Raw genomic sequence first — 19,549 nt, 5'->3', positions numbered from 1 at the left:
TTAAGGAGAAACTGCATGTCAAATTTAGACCACCTCTGCTCTGTAGCCCCAGGCCGACTTCCTGGGTTACATGAGTGCTTGTTGCACTTTGTTGTGACTGTGGAGTGCAGGCACTGGTGTTGCCTCTGCCTTTCCCTCTTTCTCTCTACCCACCACAGTGTTTAAACGAATGAATGTATAATCAATCAAGTCAGTCTTTTTTTTTTTTTTTTTTTAATTATACTTTAAGTTCTAGGGTACATGTGCCCAACATGCAGGTTTGTTACATAGGTGTACATGTGACATGTTGGTTCGCTGCATCCATCAACTCATCTACATTAGATATTTCTCCCAGTGCCATCCCTCCCCCAGTCCCCCACCCCCGACAGGCCCTGGGGTGTGATGCTCCTTGCCCTGTGTCCAAGTGTTCTTATAATCAAGTCAACCATTTAAATTACAGAGGAAAAAGTCATAGTACTGTTTTCATCCTGGGAGATAAGACCTTTCACTGTTGAATTTTGTGAAAGTTAATAGTTTCGTGACAGGAAAAGAAGCCAGGAGAGGAGAAAATAGAAGTGTGAATTTTAAGATATGTTTTGTTACAGAATTTGGCTTAAATTTTGTATAGACTTTTGGGATTTTTAAAAAAGACGTAAAAATAACCCAAGTTTTTATTGACAAGTTGTTTCTGTTGACAATTCATTGACAGATGAATGGATAAACAAAATGTGGCATATATATTGCAATGGAATATTTATCCTTAAAAAGGAAGTAAATTCTGTAAACCTTGAGGACATTATGCTGAGTGAGATCATGCCAGTCACAAAAAGACAAATAGTATGTACGTAATTTCATTTATACAAGGTGCCTAGAGTAGTCGAATTCATAGAGACAGAAGCACAATGGTGGTTGCTAGAGGCTGGGTAAAAGGGGTAACTGGAAGTTGTTTTTTCAGTTTGGGATTATGAAAAAGTTCTGGAGATGGATGATGGTGATGGTTGCACAACAATGTGAATATACTCACAGCCCTGTACACTTAAAAATGGTTAAAATGTTACATTTTGTTAGCATATATTTTGCCACGGTAAAAATATACACATATATCATCACCTGTTTAAAACATCATATCTACTTTGAATACCTAATCAAAATTATATATTACAAAAGAATGATTACCCTTTCAAACTATTTGTTTATCAATTGAAAAATTTACCATGTGATACATGGTATCTAAGTGATTCAGCCCTGACATGATTCAAATTTAAAGTGAATTGGGTCCTCTTGCATGTTTTATTTTCAAAGCATATTTCTATAAAATTTGTAAGAAAGATTAGGTAGATAAAAGATTACAATCGATTATCAGTTACTCTTTCCTTCCTTACTGATTAGCAGTTTATAGAAGAAATTAATTAAAACTACAGAGTAAGCCAAAAAGCATCATTCTAAAGATACCAGTTCTTTATTAAATCCTGTGGAGTTTCCAGAGAAATACATACAGTAAAATCTATTAAAGCAAACAGTTCATTTTACAGCATATATATTTAAGATGTTATATATTTCATGCCCTTCTTGAAAATTAGTTCTTAAAACATTTTCTTTGATAGGTCAGAATTGGAACATTTAGCATTAATAAAAATTGGGACCGTAGTGTGGTTTTACATAAGCAAACAACTCTTACTCTATTTTATTTAGAAAAATTAATAACAAAAATAAATGCCCAAGGTAAAGGGAATTAAATACTCAGAAGTATAAAATAATAAGTAAGCCACCCTACAGGCATCCAGTCCCATTTCCCAAAGGTTAAAATTTCCTCTAAAATTGAGTTTTTTGAGGATACATCAAGAAAACATTTATTTCTGCATATTCTAGCATAGATGTCTTTTTAAAAACAACTGCCTGGCTTTATTTTCCTGCATAATCTTTCTTAAAGATATTCTGCATCAGCACGTTTGGACTTACTTCAATTCTTTCTAGCAATTGCATGGAATCCTATTATGTAGATGTATGTATATATCTAGCTATTCTCATTTTGATGATTATTGGGTTGTTTCCAGTTTTATTTGATTGGTTGGTTTTGTGTACTCTTCCAAGTATATCACAACCTCAGCATTGGAACTAATGAGACAACAGGTAGATATGTAGTATTTACCTTTTTTTAGGTATTGTTAAATTGCCCCACCAAGAGTTTGTACCAGTTTACATTCCTTCTACACCATTTCTTCATAGCCTCACCAATGCTGTGTACTTTCAAATCTGATGTGTTGTTTCCAATTGTTCGAATAGGCCATAATGGGTTATTAGAATATTATTGAATACTGTTAGCATACTTTAATGGCTTCAGAAAAGCAAAAATACCAGTTGTCCACTAAATCAGAATACCATGTTTGAGGAATTGACAGTTTCCTCAACAGGTTTGTCCTGGGGTATGCAAATAGTACTTTGTGTCTCTTCTTTCTGCTTAATTTTCTGAATTCAATTTTAATTACAGAAATTGTGTTGTAACAAGTGATACAATTAAAAGAGATAATATAAAAGTGTAGATAATTTCTCTGTTCTTTCTCAGTACCACCCTTCTGAGGTGACCAATCGTACTGATCTGCTGTGTCTCATTCACAGCTGTGTCTGTTCAAACAAACCTATGTAGCCTTTGGGTTTTTAAATTTTGTTGTGTTTTACTCAGTTCTTCAGTTGACTTTTTAACATAATCATATATAATCGTCCTTCTGAAGCAATAGATAAAAGTCCAACTTATTCTTTTGAATAAGGACATAGTATGCTGTAGAATGGAAATGGCATGATTTGTTACAATATTGCTATGTGGATGGACATTCAAATTGTTTCAAATGATGCTGCAATTACTGTTTAATACACACCATTGCTTTTATTTCTGTAGACTAGATTTCCAAGTGGATGGCAGAGAATGATGAATATGGCTTTTTAATTTTAATAGTTATTACCAGATTGTTTCTTCAAAGGGTTATGGCAAATCCCACTCCCATGAACAATACGTGCAAGTGCCCATTTCCCTCCAGTTCCTCACCAGCCCTGGCTGTTACCACTTTTTTAAATGTTTGCCAATATGAAAAATGACATGTCTGATTTTCTTTCTCCTTACTAATGAAATTGAGCAGTTTTTTCAATATTTTAGTTAGCATTTACATTTCATCTTAGGAGACTTGCTTGCTGATATTCTTTGACTATTTTTACATGTTTAAAAAATTGTGCGTAACATTTTGTTGATCCATTATAGGTTATGTGTTACAAATATTTCTCTCTCTTTTCTTGCTCATCTTTTAACTTTATGTGATCTGGGTACAAAGTTTTGGTTTGTTGGTTTGTTTGTTTGTTTGTTTGTTTGTTTATTGAGACGGAGTCTCACTCCGTCGCCCAGGCTGGAGTACAGTGGCAGGATCTCGGCTCACTGCAACCTCTGCCTCCCGGGTTCAAGCGATTCTCCTGCCTCAGCCTCTTGAGTAACTGGGATCACAGGCACAAACTACCACGCCTGGCTATTTTTTGTTTTCAGTAGAGACGGAGTTTCACCTTGCTGGCCAGGCTGTTCTTGACTCCTGAGCTCAGGTGATATGCCCACCTCAGCCTCCCAAAGTGCTGGGATTGCAGGAATGAGCCACTGCACCCAGCCAAAGTTTTATTGTTGTATAGTTAAATATGCCTGTCTTTTCCCTTATGGTTTTGGAATTTTTTTTTTTTTTTTGCCTTATTTAAGATTTCTATCATCTTAAGACTATAAAAATATTTTCCTAGGTCATTTTGTTTTTGTTTTCTATATTCATTATAGAACTTGTGTTTATGTGTGTATGCATGTGTGTGTACAGTTTGAGGTAGTAATCTAGTTTTGTTTTCTCTACTTAACAACAGCAGTACTTTTCCCATTGAACGAAATTTCCCCTTTGTCATTAGTTAAGTTCCCATGTATACTTGCATTTGGCTCTTTAATTCTTATTAAATTACGGGGTTTTATTTGATTTGAGAAGAAAGTTTTGAAGTAATAAAGTCAATTACAGTTCTAAATATAACCTTCAGCAACAGAATATGACACAACCTTAATTTTTCCACTTCCTATAATGGAAAGAGCAAGAATTTAGAATTTCAGTCCAACTCTTCACTTACTAATTCATGTGACCTTGAGCAAGTCATTTACTTTGCCCCTCCCATTTTAGGATTGCTTAACTCAAAACTCTGCTGCAGTTTTTAAGGATTAGAGAAAATATAAATAGAGTGCCTGACCCACAGTTGGCATTCATTCAGTACTGCTCGATATTATTATTTTTGTTATGACTTGAAAGGTAGACTTTTGATATTAAATTGTGCCCTTTCCAAACATAAACAAATAGATTTCTTCATAAGTGAGGATGTATTTTATGCAAGAGAAAAAGAATTCTCAATATGGCAATTTAAAGATTCTTTTGGTCAAATAAATTAGTCTGAACAAAGTATATATTCAAATCTGGAACTTCTTTTTCTTCTTTTTTCCTTTTTTTTTTTTTTTTTTTTTTTTTCGTTTTCTGTTGACTGTTGACTGCCCTATAGATGTAACACAAGTAAAAAGTAACATTACTTGCCTGCTTTTTTTTGTTGTTGGTAAATAGGGAGTATGCAGATATTCAATAAGGGTAAGAAAAAATAAAATTGCTTTTATATGTAGCTGGAAGGAGCCAAATGGTAGGGGAGAAAGCAGGAGAGTCAGAGAAAGACAGGGACATCAAATATGGAAGCACAGGGAACAGAGCACTCGTGGACCCAAAGACTGAAGTGGGCTTTATTCTGGATGCATATATGCACTGAGGTTGGACTCAGCCTGTAGCTAGATGTGCCTGAGCTCTTCTACAGCTTTAATGTTCCTTATAGGTTAGATATGGCTTATGGTTATCGACAATAGATTGATCTTTCTTAACCTTCTTTCCCAAGAAGCCCACGATAACTTCTGGAAGTTTAGAAAGGAATGATGATATTATTGAAACCATACAGATAACATGAAAAAAGTTAAGACAAGATTTTGAACACTTATACCTCTTGAGCCAGCTACCCAGCATTCCCAAGGAGCCATTTAATTGACTAGGGCATAACTAATAAGTATGTTTTCTAATTCTAGTACCCTTGCCACCCACACACACACATTAAGCCACAGAATATCTGCAGAGCAGAAAGGATAGTTGTAAAAGTAAACCTAGTATAGTCTTAAGGAAAAAATCTACCTATATTAGGTGGTATTTGTTTTCATTCCCATTAGATTTCATTAACTTGCTAACCAAACCTTAAATTAGTAATTTTTAAAATAAGCCTCCTATTCTCTAGTGCAATTGATTACCTCTACTGAGGAATAGAAGGTTAAGTTTAGCCTTGTTGTTTCTCTTATCATTTTTATATTTTTTACAGTGTTTTCATTAACTAGTCTACGTAGAGAAAGGAGAAAATTGGTCATTTATTCTTTTTAGTTTTCCATTTCAGCAAATAATGATTTATGCGGATTATTATCATATACTGTGTAGTCAACCCCCAAATAAGCATCTAACATTAGGTGATATGCATCATTGGTCTTAATAATTTTGATATACATATGTATATACACCCATATATATACACATGCACAGTGAAAACCCAAATTGTTCATGTTAAGTCATTACTAGTTTTCATAATTTCTTAAGGTTTAAAGTAATAGCTAATCAAATATTCAAGGCATTACATTTTAAAGAAAATCTCATTGTGTTTTTGACATTAATTCTACCACATAACTACCTTGTTGGACAATGATAGCAACGGTTGTCATTGACAACTACAGCTTACACTCCTCCAACTTCTATTTTCCTTGTGATATCTCTTTTCCTCAATATTTGACTACTAGGGCTTTCCCAAATTTAAGGAATTTTAAACATAATAAAACCTCAACTACAAGACTGAACTAGAATTATTTATATCTACACACACATGCAGCACACATATCTATACATCCTATCTATACATTCTACATTTTAGGAGAAAAAGTAAATGAAAATAAATGGCATTCCCAGTTCAACAATTAAATGTCAGTAGTCTGTTCAATGAGTTTTCAAAAGTGGCATGCTAAGGCTGGAAACCCCTGGTTTTTTGATAACGTAGCATGTGATATCTGAGAGATCAAGAAATCAAGGAGGAAGGGGGGGGCTGTAATAAAGGAGTAAGTCGTAAAATCACCCTGAATGACTTACCAGGGTTTTCTGGGTTTGTTGTTGTTGTTGCAAAAAGCTGCAGAGATACTAAGATGAATGAAATACAGATTCCACTCTTCTTTAAGAGGAGTCCTGTTTAGTAAAGTGAGATGTCACAGAGCACTATACCCAAGGGCTGGATAAAGAACTGTAGGTGTTTATGGGAGGGTGTTTCAAGTGGATGGAACAAATGAGGAAAAGCCTTGAGTGGTGTGTATAGGAAACCACAAATAATTCTGTGTAGGTGTGTGAAGGGAAGTGATGGGAGACCACAAAAAGATATTTGGGGGCCAGACTCTGCAGAGGGTGTTAAAACAAGGCTGAGTTGGCTTTTTATAAGTGGTTTTATGGGTTGGGTTGGGTTGGGTAGAGCATGGTGCGCAGTGGTTAACACCGTGGGGTTAAGACAGATTGAGGTGATTTCAAATCTTGGTTTTGAATGACCATAGGCAAGTCAGTTCTCTATGAAATGAGGCTGACTCTGACTCCCTCACAGGCTGATTATGTGGAGTTCATGAAGAAATACTTGGCACTTAGCGTAGAGCCTAGAGCCCAGTAAGCCTTTTTTAAAACATAGAAATTATTGGTGAGTAGTATTGAACTTTGGCAAATGTATCAGGAAAAAATGTAAGCAGTGGAAGCAGGATCCTGTACCACCATGGCAGGGAGAAGACTTAATGAGGAGTTTTTGCAATAGTCTAAATTAAAGTGAACCTGAAGGAATAGTGAGGAAGGAAGTGGATTCGGCTTATGCTAAAAATGTGAACTGACAGGATTTGGGAAATCACTTAATGTGCAAAGAATGGGAACAAGGTAAAGGGAGGAAGTGACAAAAAGATGAGAACACTTACAGTTTGAGCCTAAATGAAAGAGAAATGGTGGTTCCATTAGGACAGTGGTTTTCAACGTTCTGTGTGCATGAGAATCTCCTGGAGGACTTGTTTAAACAGGTTTCTGGCTGGGCATGGTGGCTTACGCCTGTAATCCCAGCTCCTTGAGAGGCCGAGGCAGCGGATCACCTAAGGTCAGGAGTTCAAGACCCACCTGGCCAACATGGCGAAACCCCTTCTCTACTAAAAATACAAAAAAAATAGCTGGGTGTGGTGGCACACACCTGTAATCCCAGCTACTTGGGAAGCTGAGACAGGAGAATCGCTTGAACCCAGGAGGCAGAGGTTGCAGTGAGCCGAGATCATGCCATTGCACTGCAGCCTGGACAACAAGAGCAAAACTCCATCTCCGAAAGAAAAAAACCACACAGGTTTCTGAACCCTACCCCTCAGACTTTAAGAAGTTCCCAGGTGGTGCTGATGTTGCTGGTTCAGGGACCATACTTTGAGAACTACTCCGTGCTGAAACAGAAAACACAGTAGATGGGGAAATATGGGAGAGGACAGAGGTGTATCTGGGTAAGGCCATGGCTCATCCATCATTTAAATGTAGCTACATAGCAGACCACTGAAAATTCGATTAAAGATAGTGAATTTGGACATTACCACTGTACATGGACCCGTGTGATGGTCATATTGTCAAGTGAGAGGCTGAAGAGCCAAGGGCAAGTTACACAGTGAGGCACTGTTGAGAAGACAGTGTTTTAAGAAGCCATTGGCTCACGCCTGTAATTCCAGCACTTTGGGAGGCCGAGGCAGGTGGATCACCTGAGGTCTGGAGTTCAGGACCAGCCTAGCCAACATAGTGAAACCCTGTCTCTACTAAAAATACAAAAATTAGCCAGGCTTGGTAGCACATACCTGTAATCCCAACTACTCAGGAGGCTGAGGCACAAGAATCACTTGAACCGCAGAGGCAGAGGTTGCAGTGAACCAAGATCATGCCCCTGCACTCCAGCGTGGGCGACAGAGTGAGAATCTGTCTCCAAAAAAAAAGCCATCCGTGTGGTGGATACGTAGGAAAAGCATGTTACTCTATCTGTTTTGTTTGAAGTTCTTATCCACACATGGTTTTTAGTAAAAAGCTTTTCTTGTGTATATTTAATGTACCCCCAAACCTCTCCTCCTTTATTTTGGTTTCCTAATAGAGGAGCTAAGTTACAGATAAGAGCCTGAGTCTTAGAATATAAACTTCAAACATCTGATAAACTTTACTATTTTCAATCTGCTTCATTAAAACTGAAGGAAAGATGTCAACTAGAACTTGGTTTATTCCTGTTTTGGTGGTAGGATAAAACAACAACAATCTTAATATTGTTCATCTCCTATTAGAATATTAGCTAGTAAGGCTAGAAATTAGGTGTGTAGCTGTATGTTGCACTTTTCTTTGATCCTGAGATCTCAGTGTAACAGACGATGGCCATAGCCTAGGGCAACAAATCCCGCAGAGCTGTCCTAATAATGTGTATCCTTCATGTCTTCAAATTGATGCAACGTCAGCAGTTTCCATTTGAAGACTAACCCTTTGTAGTGCCCTTCCCTATGTAAGTATTCAGTCTTGACAGAAGTGATTAAAATTTTGTTTTCCAATTTGTAAAAAATATTTTAAATGTAGACTATAGTATAGTACCTCTTAATTCAGCCTTCCCTAAATACAACAAATAAACTTTTTTTTCAGTGTTGTCTAAGTTGTGTTCTCAAAATGATAGTTCCTTGAGATGTTAATAGTTGTTCTTTGCAAAAGAAAAAGTGTGCTTAGTGTTCAATAAATCAAAGAAGTGCTGGATTAAACAAAGGTAAGCTGACTTCCTGCCGGTAGACTTCTCAGAACTTTTAATATGGTAGGGTTGCTGTGACTCTCCAAGATTTAGAGTCTCCTGGGCAGCATTTCCCAAATCTGCGTGACTCGGAACCCTTCCTTTAAGGGAATATCTGTTAACATCCTGTGGGACGCTGGTGTTCTCAGTTTGAGAAACATAATGTTATTCATCTTTGATTTTTAATTTCCTTCTAACAAAGGAAGGTAGCCAGTACAATGGTGACTGACATCATATGCCCAGCATTTCTATAATTAGTAATACATTGATTTAGGGATTACCAAGTAGACAATAATGGTCTATCAGTTATTAAGTAAATTGTGGTAGATAGGACATTTGATTACCTCTGTCGAATTTGCTGGTTGTCTTAAGGATGAGAAGTTCAAGGACCTTTGTAAATATGACTGCTTTGGTTTTTGCACCAGCCTAGGTTACAGGACGATATTTAGGATGTTTTGGGGGATTTCTTAGTAGTTCTTAAATATTTGTTTTTAATATAGTTTCCTAAACTTGGCCCAAAGATATGATCATGACCATAATTGACTCATCTTTTCGATATGGGAAATGGGGAGAAATGCTATAGCATGTCCTGGGTACAGGACATAATCCTGCCCAATCCCCTCTATCTTAAAAATCTAGTCAGTGTTAATTAGTATTTCAGTGATATAAAACTCTCAGTATACTAAGGCAGAAAGTAGATATTTTTCAAAGCTTTTTAACCAACAACAGTTGAAATAAAAATGCTTGCTTTCTTAACCAGTAATTCCATCACATAACGACCATCTGTTTTCTTCTTTCAATATAACTGGAACTAAGTACCTTCCTGCTGAGATATATAGTCGTGGAAAGGTATGTTGTCTCTTGGTGTGTTACACTGCTAGCATGAGATGATTTTTGTCAAACAGATAAACATTTCTAAAAATTACTATGTATTTTATATTAAGAAAAATATACAAGCATTGGAAACCAGGATTTCAATGACTTCAATACCTGGAATGAAACTGTCTTAAAAAGGAGGTCAGTTTAAAGAAAAATACTCAATGAAAGAGATAATATAGGTCAGAGGAGAAAGAAACAGACTGAGGAGTCCTATAATCAAGAAGGTATGTTCTCAGATGAGAAAAACTTGAGCGTTAGACTGAATGAAACTTGGAGGATTCCAGAGAGAAGCAAGATTCTGGAGGAGGCAGGAGAGCATGCAGAGACCAGCCTTGGATGAGAAAGGGACAGTCCCTCCACTAAGCCTGGAGGAGAACTGAGGATTAGTGTGAATGTGGGGGCAGGAGTTGAGTTGTCAAGCTGATGGTCTGAAATGAGCGCCTACTGCTGTTTCTTAATTGTCGTCATCATAGTTGTAGTAGCTATTGCAGCTACTCCTGAATTAGTCAGCTGGACTAACTTGAAGTAAATCCACATAATGATGCAAATTGACAACTGAGCTAGATGGCTGGAGGCTCAAAAGACAATGAGCTTTTGCACATATTTTGGAAGCATAATGGTCTTTACTGATTAGGAAGAAAAGGAAAACATGATTTACTAATATCAAAAATGTAAGGGGGATATGACTGCAGATCCTACTGACAATGAGAACAATTATATAACATATACTGACAGCAAAGAATATTATGAACCACTTTATGCTAATAATTAGAGGTGGTAAGGAGCCAGGAGCACACCATCTCTCCTCTCCCCTCTTCAAGGCATCTCGGGTTTGGGGTGTGGAGGAATTCATAGTTTTCACCAGAGAGGGTTGTAGGAAAATGCAGTATTTTCAAGAAAGAACTACATTTCAATTAAAGCCTGAAAGTGGAGAGTATTCTTAGTAACTCAGAGGTGGAGAACATTCTGATTAAAAGATAAAGAGTTTGTATTGGGAGTTATACCTGATGTAAATGACAAGTTGATGGGTGCAGCACACCAACATGGCACAAGTATACATATGTAACAAACCTGCACGTTATGCACATGTACCCTACAACTTAAAGTATAATAATAATAAATTTAAAAAAAAAAAGATAGAGAGTTTGTAAATAGAGAGTTTGTAAACTGGAATGAGGCTTCCACAGGGCACAGTTGGAAGGGGTCAGGAGATACGTCACTATGGCCATCCGTGAGAACTTAATGAGGGTAAGAGACTAGGAGGCCACAGGAGGATGAAGTATGACCTGCTTTCGGTGTTAAGTGAAAATGGTTCAAGGGACTGAGCCTTGAACAAGAGTGGAGCTCTTCCTGCTTATCAAAGGAGCGGGAGTGCAGAGACCTAATTCTGAAAGCTACCTGGGGTTTCTGAAAACCAGAAGGAAAACGGTACCCTTGTGACTAGATGTGCAGTATCCTAGTATTTCTACTTGAAAGAAACACAGTAATCAACAATTTTAAAGCCTTATTTAGAACTGAGTAACTTGGGAGTTGAAGTAAAAGTCAACCTAAACAGGAAGGGAAAATAAAAGAAGAAAGAGATTTCACACCCAATGACCATGCAGGAACAGACATGAAAAAGAACTAATAAGAAGTCTCAGAAATGGAAAATACTGTCTTTGAAAAAAAAGTTAAGTAGATGAAATAAACCATAAACGGGACACATAGAGAAATAGTGAATTGAAGGCAGTGCTGAGAAATTCTCCCTGACTACAGCTCAAAGAAATTAAGAGAAAATATGAAAGAGCTATACTGTAGATTCAGTATTCTAACCAGTCTTTCCCCTGAAAGAAACTAAACATACTCAATAAAATATTGGAATTTTTTTTTAAAGCAAGGCTAAGCTAGAAAGAAAAGAAATAGCTCGCAAAACTAAAAGCAAAATGCAAATGAGAATCCTAAGCAATAAACCTGGCTTTTACCCTGAAGATATCTGGCAAATCTAGGTGATCTTGAGCATGCCATTTGACAGCTCCATGCCAGAGGCATTTGAGGAGGCCTAAGGTGAGGGTTCAAATTAGATCCTTTGCCCAAAGCTAAACTTGCCAAAACTACAACATTGGCTAAAACTGATAAGAAATCTGTCCCACGGAAGAGGACAGCCCTGGGTGCTGGCAGGAGGAAGACATTTTCCCGGAGAGTTATGATACCTATGAGATTCAGAAACTTAAATTGGTCAATAAACATAGGAAAAAGGTGTTTGTTATCAGGGAAATACAAAATAAAACACAAGCAAAATAGCATTCTATGCCTATCGGACGACCAAAGAAAAGAGAAATTTAAGGCCCAGAATACCAATTGATGTCAGTAAGAATGTGGAGAAGCTGAAACTCTCATTTATTACTGGCTGGAATATAAATTAGTACTACTACTTTGAAAAGTAACCTGACAATCATTATCAAGCAAAACTGAAGATGTGTGTATCTTTCGACCAAGCAATTCCACTTCTAGGTCTCTTTACTCTGGAGAAGTATGATTCAGGTGCACAAGATGGTTTATACAAGAAAGATTATTTTACAGAATGTTTATGATTACATAAAATTGGGAACAACCCAAGGTTCATGGTGAGAACATATAAAGACATTATGTGATAGCTATGCAATGGAATACTACTGAGAAGTGAAATTAGATTAGCTAGATCTACATGTATTGATGTTAATAAATCTCAAAATCATGTTGCACTAAAAGCAATCTGCAAAACCTGTACAACATACCAGTGGCATAAATTGTGTGCACATATAAAACAATGCTATATCTGTTGCCATTTATGGCTCTGTAAATATGTAAATGTGTAGTAGTAATATAAAATACTCATGTGAATATTAAGCACCAAATTTAGGGTAATGATTCCTTCTAGGGAGGGAAGAAAAGAGAAGAATGGGATGTAGGAAAGAGAAACCAGGGATTTCATTGTATTTTAAAATAAAATTGTAATGTTTTACTTCACAAGACATCTGATGCAGATGTAGCAAAATATTAAAGTTTGCTATAGCTTGGTCAGATTCACAGAAGTTTATTGTGTTATTGTCTATAATTTTCTGTATTTTTGAAGTGTCTCACAATATTTTTAAATTGGGAGAGAGAAATCTATCATTATAGAAATGGAAGGCAAAAAAAAGACTGTTTCAGGTTGGGTTCTCACTGACATGGAGTTTTACATGCAGAATATTTGTCAGGGATCAACACCTGTGGAGGAGAGGGGATGAGAAAGCAGGATTAGGCAAGGGAGAATTCCAAATCAGGCTGACAAAGCCTTGGCCAAGGCCAAAGGGAGCAAATCTGGGCCTGGTCTTTACTTTCTTACCTGGATCAGTGCCTGAATGCAAGTGGCTCTCTGCACCCAAGCCACCCCTGAAGGAGCTGATGACCACAGGCCACCTGCTGGCAGATGGGGCAGCCAACCCTTCCTTGGGCTTCCATGGGCAGTGTAGCTCTGTCTACCAAATATGACTCATCTGAAAGTGCTGCTTTATTTTCATCTGTTCCCTTAACTCTCTCTCAAAGAATATTTATCAGTATTCTTATTTGAGAGGAAGGAAGTAAATATAAAAGACAAGCTTTGTAACACATGTGAACAGATTCCATTTTTAAAGCATATTAGTAGCCTTGACTTTCTAAAGTCATGTGTGGTTTTGCTAGGCTCTACGAGGAAATTTTCATACACTAAATCACTGACAAATGCTTTTAACTTTAACTTTTTTCTTCTCATGAAAGAACATACAAGCTCGCCCTATAATTTAGATTCCCAGTTTGGGATACTGATTTAAGAACCAGTCTTCACATTTTTTGTTTAGAGGATAAAATACAAGAATTTAACTTCATAGATGATGTCTCTGCATCATCATCTTAATGAGTGTTATTTTGGAAATTATTAGATGTGTTTTCATATGACTGCATAATGCTCTCCTCCTCATCATCAGTCATTCTAAGAAGCCAGTAGAGACTGAATTGTCAAATATTGATATCCCACTCATACATCTTGGTGCCATTCACGTGTGTGTGTGTGCAACTTGTATTCTGTAGGAATAATAGTAATAATTTTGCAAGAAAGCATATTTTTCGTTTGTAAACATTCACAGGTGTTAAACTTTTACAGATTCAGTACTTTATAGCTTCTTGATAGTCTGCTTTTGGCACTTTGATGAAGTCCTACTTGTGAGAAGTTGTGGGCACATAGTAGGTTGAATGGTTTTGATAAAAGTAGCCAGTGATGTTCAATATTATGGGCTCTGCGCCAGGAGGGATATAATGTAGACTTAACTCAGTCCATAAGAATGTTAAATAAAACATATAGCTACATCATGTATGTATAGACTTTCCTAGCAACTCAACAACTGTGAATTGTTTCTATGGGTACATCGATCAAAGTTTCTAGTTGTAAGATACAGACACTGACATGGCTAATTAAACAGAAAAGTAATTCATTAAGGGATTATTAGTGAATTCCCACACTTGTTACAAGTACTGGAGAACAAGACTTGAGACTAAGATTCCAGGAACGGTGTCCAAATTTGTGCCACAAAGTTGATCAGATAAAGAAACTATTGTTATAGCCACCAAACACACAGAGTTGTGTATGGAGGTTGTTTCTATGTCAGGAACTTGACCTTGAGAACTAATGCAGGAAGCACAGCAAGAAGGCAATAGAGAAAATGAGTGTCCTCTTTACTGGAGTCAGAGTCTCTGTCAGCACCTGCATCACAGTCTGGCATGGGTGTACCTTCTTGGCAGAGCCAAAGTCACCTGTCTGTGCTTTTGAGGGAAGGAAATATGGGAAATTCCAACTTCTGCCTTCAAGCAGGAACTTTCCCAGCCATTTCCTTGAAAGGTTGTTTACAAGGTCATAGGCAGCCACAGACATGATAAAAATTCATTCCTGTACAGTGGAATTTTTTTCTATGAATGGAATTTTTTTTCTTTGTTCTTATTTGCAATGTATCTTCATACTATACCTGATATGGTAACTTTTGGCCATCCCAAAATGAGGACAATACTCCAGCTCCCAATCCCTAGTAGCCACTGAACTCAGAGGACGAAGGTAATATGGTGGCTTGGGGAATGTTTTGGGATTCCCGAGTAGTCCTTTCCTGGCCCAGCTTGATAGAACCAGGCAGTCTTGTGGGAAAAGATGCATGTAATAACAAGTAAGTAAAAGAAGTGAACGAATGGAAGTCTATCACAAAAAAAAAAAATGATGCTGTTTCAGAGCAAAGAAAGAGTAAGTGTGAGTTAAGCATAATAGTATTTTCAAATTGGATCTTAGCCTTGTACTGAATTCTGAACAATTTATGTCTATCTAGTCTTTTGTTACTGAACATCTATTAAGAGCCTAAGAATTGTTAGGCAGAGGCAAGCATTGTCCCACTTACCGATTATGATCATATTGTACAGCGTTATTGAGCCAGCTATTATTCATCTAGGCCCTGTCCAATACGCCCACACCAACTGGGATCATTAGGAAAGGATTCGCAGTATCAGAAGGTGGTAAGGAGTTTAGGAACTGTTTCTTAAAAATTATTCTAAGAATAGCTTGTGGAATTTGCAGAGCCAGTGCTGTCAAGCAATTACATGTTTGCCTGATTTCACAGGGAGTTCATGTACTTTTCAATTAAAATTTTTAATGGCAAATATATACATATAATCATAAATAATATTTTTAGGTCGTTCTATTTCTGAATTGTTTCTAGATTTAATACTAATATGTCTGGTATTTTGACCTAGCAGTCATCAAATTAAGCTACTTACAGTTCAGCATTTGCTTTGAGTAGACTTGTGAGGAGACAATATGGCACAGGGGAGCTTGAGATGCTATTTGTGGCTTAAAACCTTTGGAATATACTTGATCTTTAGATATTTTATAACATGACATGTTTTCTACTTATTAAAATCCCATCAAACTAACAATGAGAGAAATACAAATAAAGTTAAAACATCCTCTCCTTTCATAGAACTTGTTTGCCTTCACTTTGCAACGTAGATTGAAGAATATAATTTCTGTAGACACTCTTCCAGCTTTTGAATATATTTTAAATTCCATGTTATGGCTTAGTCTTTTTCATTTCTTGTGTTCCTTCTCTCCCTTTGCATGGTGGCACATGATTGCTTTTGGACACAGCAAATTTTTGTTGGTTGTATTATAGATAAATATGGCAAGACTTTCTGTGGCATTGGAATCATTTTTTTTTATTAATTAAAAGACTATATATCAAACATGGTAAAGTGATTCTGATCATGGGGATTTACATTTTTTTAAACTATGCTGACATATAGTATGAGAAATATAAAAAGTAGCCATTATTTGCTGTGCCTCTGATGTAGATACATTAAGTAAGGTCTCTGGAAGCCTTAACTTTAATAAGGCACTGTAGCAGAAGTACTGTTTAAAGACCTCAGTTAGAACCAAAATCAGAAAAGGCAAATAAAGATCTACATGTTTTCTATCCCAAACAAAGGCTGATATTCTATTGCCTTTAGATTTGAAAAAGCTAGGAATCAATAGGTCATTTATTTCATCCACAAATTGCATTTCACAAAGCCACACCATAGCTATATGTTATGGGTACGTTCCTGTGTTTCCTGTGACATACATTACTTCATATATCTGCCTGAGCAGCATACCTCGGAGCCTTATATGCCTTTTATTTCTTTGAATCACAGGAGCTTCAGTTTCAGCGACTCACCCGAGAACTGGAAGTGGAAAGGCAGATTGTTGCCAGTCAGCTAGAAAGATGTAGGCTTGGAGCAGAATCACCAAGCATCGCCAGCACCAGGTACAGGGCCAATGGCTCCATCTTTATGCACACTCAAGTTACATACCTTATTAAGTTGTTCTGTATGCAGCAAATGATTCTGTTAGTGTTGTTACTGTTAACTTGCCTTCCAGAATTTGAAACCAAAAATGTCCATTTATTCTAATTTTGAGAAGCCTCTTGCTGTATCGACTGTCCCTCAGTCCTGTGCTTAAAATGTTTTCTATAGCATTGGCAAGCTTCTGTAGCAAAAGCTACTGTGCTGCCTTCAGATTCCTCATATGTCCACACAGTTAATGGATGTTGTTGGGATTAATTGCTAATTATTTGGTAAAGCTAATTGGCTGGTTCTTTGAACACCTGGTATTGATTTTTTTTAAATTAAGAAATATTTCTAAATAAGATTGCATTAACTTTTAAAAATGTCTCCAGTTTACTTTGGGTTTTTCTAGAACTCTATGAAAGTACCACACAAACTAATTACTATAAGGAATAATTTACTGTACTCATATATAGTAAATACAAAATGAGTGCATTACTATAAAAACATAGTCATGATTGTTATTTTTTATTTAAATACCTCTCATGCTATTTAAAAGCATCATTGTTGGCTGGGCGCGGTGGCTCAAGCCTGTAATCCCAGCACTTTGGGAGGCTGAGACGGGCGGATCACGAGGTCAGGAGATCGAGACCATCCTGGCTAACACAGTGAAACCCCGTCTCTACTAAAAAAAATACAAAAAAACTAGCCGGGCGAGGTGGCGGGCGCCTGTAGTCCCAGCTACTCGGGAGGCTGAGGCAGGAGAATGGTGTAAAACCCAGGAGGCGGAGCTTGCAGTGAGCTGAGATCCAGCCACTGCACTCCAGCCTGGGCGACAGAGTGAGACTCCATCTCAAAAAAAAAAAAAAAAAAGCATCATTCTTGTAAAAATTACTACATGTTCTAAATAATTAAATCATTGCTTATCCTACCTTTCTTAATAATTACATATTTCTATAAAGCCTACTGTAAAATGCTTTCATTGCTTGCAGTTTTAAATTTGATCTGCTTACACTTAGGTAGACATGCCTGCAATAACTTTTCTCTCAGTCATTTCTAACCTCATAATTATTCTACTTTTCAGTATCTTGTGTTACTCATGGGCAAAAAAACTTCTTAGTGAATAGAATGCTGTCTGTTGTTTCTAACTGATTGTTGGTATGAACATTAAACTGTTGAGCTGGTAAGTTGTAGTCATGTGAATTGTTCATCTCTCTTAACAGTTGTGTATATTGATATGTTTGGTAAGGCATAAAGCATATAAATAAAGGTCGTCGAAACCTTTACAAAACAAATATAAGATTATGTAATTATTTTATAAATATCCAGAAAGGTTTTTATAGGAAGAGAATCATAAGCAAGGTATAAAATAATAAATTAGAAATTTCTAACTCAGACTTTGCAATACCCAATGAAATAATTTGTTAAGGAAATTAAAACTGTGAAAACAAAAATTAGCTTTAATTCTCTATAATATTTTTTAGAAATTATCCATATCTTTAACACCAAAAAGAACAATTCACAAACTCAATAATATGGTATTATATATTTCTAAAAGGTATGAACCAACTGGTTTTGTTTTTCTAACCAGAATTATATTTTAATGGAAAAGTGATTCAACATTTAACAGAATTCTGTTAGTACTTCTTATTCTGGCAGTATTACCAACTAAATTAAAATAGAAATTCTCTTGATAAACTCCTAGTAATACTTGGTATATCAATAATAAAGACCAATACCTAGAGGAAATGGCAGAAGAGGAGGGAAAATCCCCAGATGTCGAAACTAGAAAGAGCACTGAAAGCCAGAGCCAGAAGCTTGAGCTACCTCTAGGAGATGTTAGAACAGTTGTCAAACCTCAAAGTAAGCACTAGAGGTGGGTTTTATACCCATATAGGAGCCGAAGAATGAAGTCTTGTGTGAGCTCAAGATGGTATGTTTGAACTTAAGATTACTGTACTAAGCCATGTCCTTTAAAGGACCCCACGATTAGCAAACCCCAGGCTTCTACCATATGTGGATTTGGAGCCCAAATGTAACTATCCACATTGCTCAGGAGTCCCCAGCTGAGAAAATGGCACCATTAAAGATGAGCTCACCGTGAGATAGTATAAAACACAAATTTGAGTGACATCAGCAAGATGACAGGATAGGACTTGTCAGTGCTCATCCTCTCACAGAAACATCAGTTTGAACAACCATTCACACACACAAATACCTTCACTAGAGCTAAGGAATCCAGATGAGAGATTATAGCACCTGAGTGTACAAAAATAAGAAAAGATGTGTTGAAGAGGGTAGGAAGGACAGTTTCACACTGTGCTTTGTTCATCATGTATTTCTGAATTAGTTCTGATTTTGTAAAAAAATAAATAAATAAATAAATAAATGCATTGAAATACATATCATAAACTTGACCATCAGTGAAAGAATCAATGAGCAAAAGAATAGTTTCACACTCCCAAGAACTGGATACCATTGGGGGAAGTCTGACAGGTGTGCACAGTGAAATACAAAGGGTGCTCATTGCAGCATCATTTGCAAAAGTAAAAATTACAAAGAATATACTTATTCTTCTGGACAGAAATGGAAAATAAACTGTTAATAGGTACACTTTAAAGCAGTTAAAATGAAACTCTAGAGCAGTTAAAATGAAATAACTGGATCTACGTGTATCAACATGGACGTGTTTGCAAAACAGACTTGAAAAGCTGTAAGTTGCAGAAGAATAACTATAGGAGGATATAATCTATGAGCAATTTAAAATATATATATAGCAATACTGCATAATAATTAAACAGTACTTGGTGTTTTTTTCAGTGTATGCATGTGGAGTAAAAGTATGAAATATTTTGGAATGACACCAATTTAAGATAGTGGAACCTCTAGAAAGGAAGAAAGGAGGATGATACTAGGAATTAGGCTTTCACTGAATCTGTAGCGTTTTATT

The 19,549-nt window shown here is 36.6% G+C and overlaps 1 protein-coding gene across 13 annotated transcripts in view; it reads left to right on the top strand.

Annotated features, from left to right (window-relative positions):
* PKP4 (plakophilin 4) overlaps positions 1–19,549 on the top strand; it is a 228,486-nt gene that overhangs the window by 107,229 nt on the left and 101,708 nt on the right. For all 13 annotated transcript variants that reach the window (XM_050751610.1, XM_050751609.1, XM_050751612.1 and 10 more), the window contains exon 3: positions 16,468–16,580. In XM_050751610.1, coding sequence (XP_050607567.1) covers positions 16,468–16,580 — 113 coding nt within the window. The remainder of the gene's footprint in view (positions 1–16,467; positions 16,581–19,549) is intronic.

Source organism: Macaca thibetana, chromosome 12 (assembly GCF_024542745.1).
Source record: "Macaca thibetana thibetana isolate TM-01 chromosome 12, ASM2454274v1, whole genome shotgun sequence".
NCBI classification, from domain to species: Eukaryota; Metazoa; Chordata; class Mammalia; order Primates; family Cercopithecidae; genus Macaca; species Macaca thibetana.
This window is presented reverse-complemented; position numbering and strand designations above follow the sequence as displayed.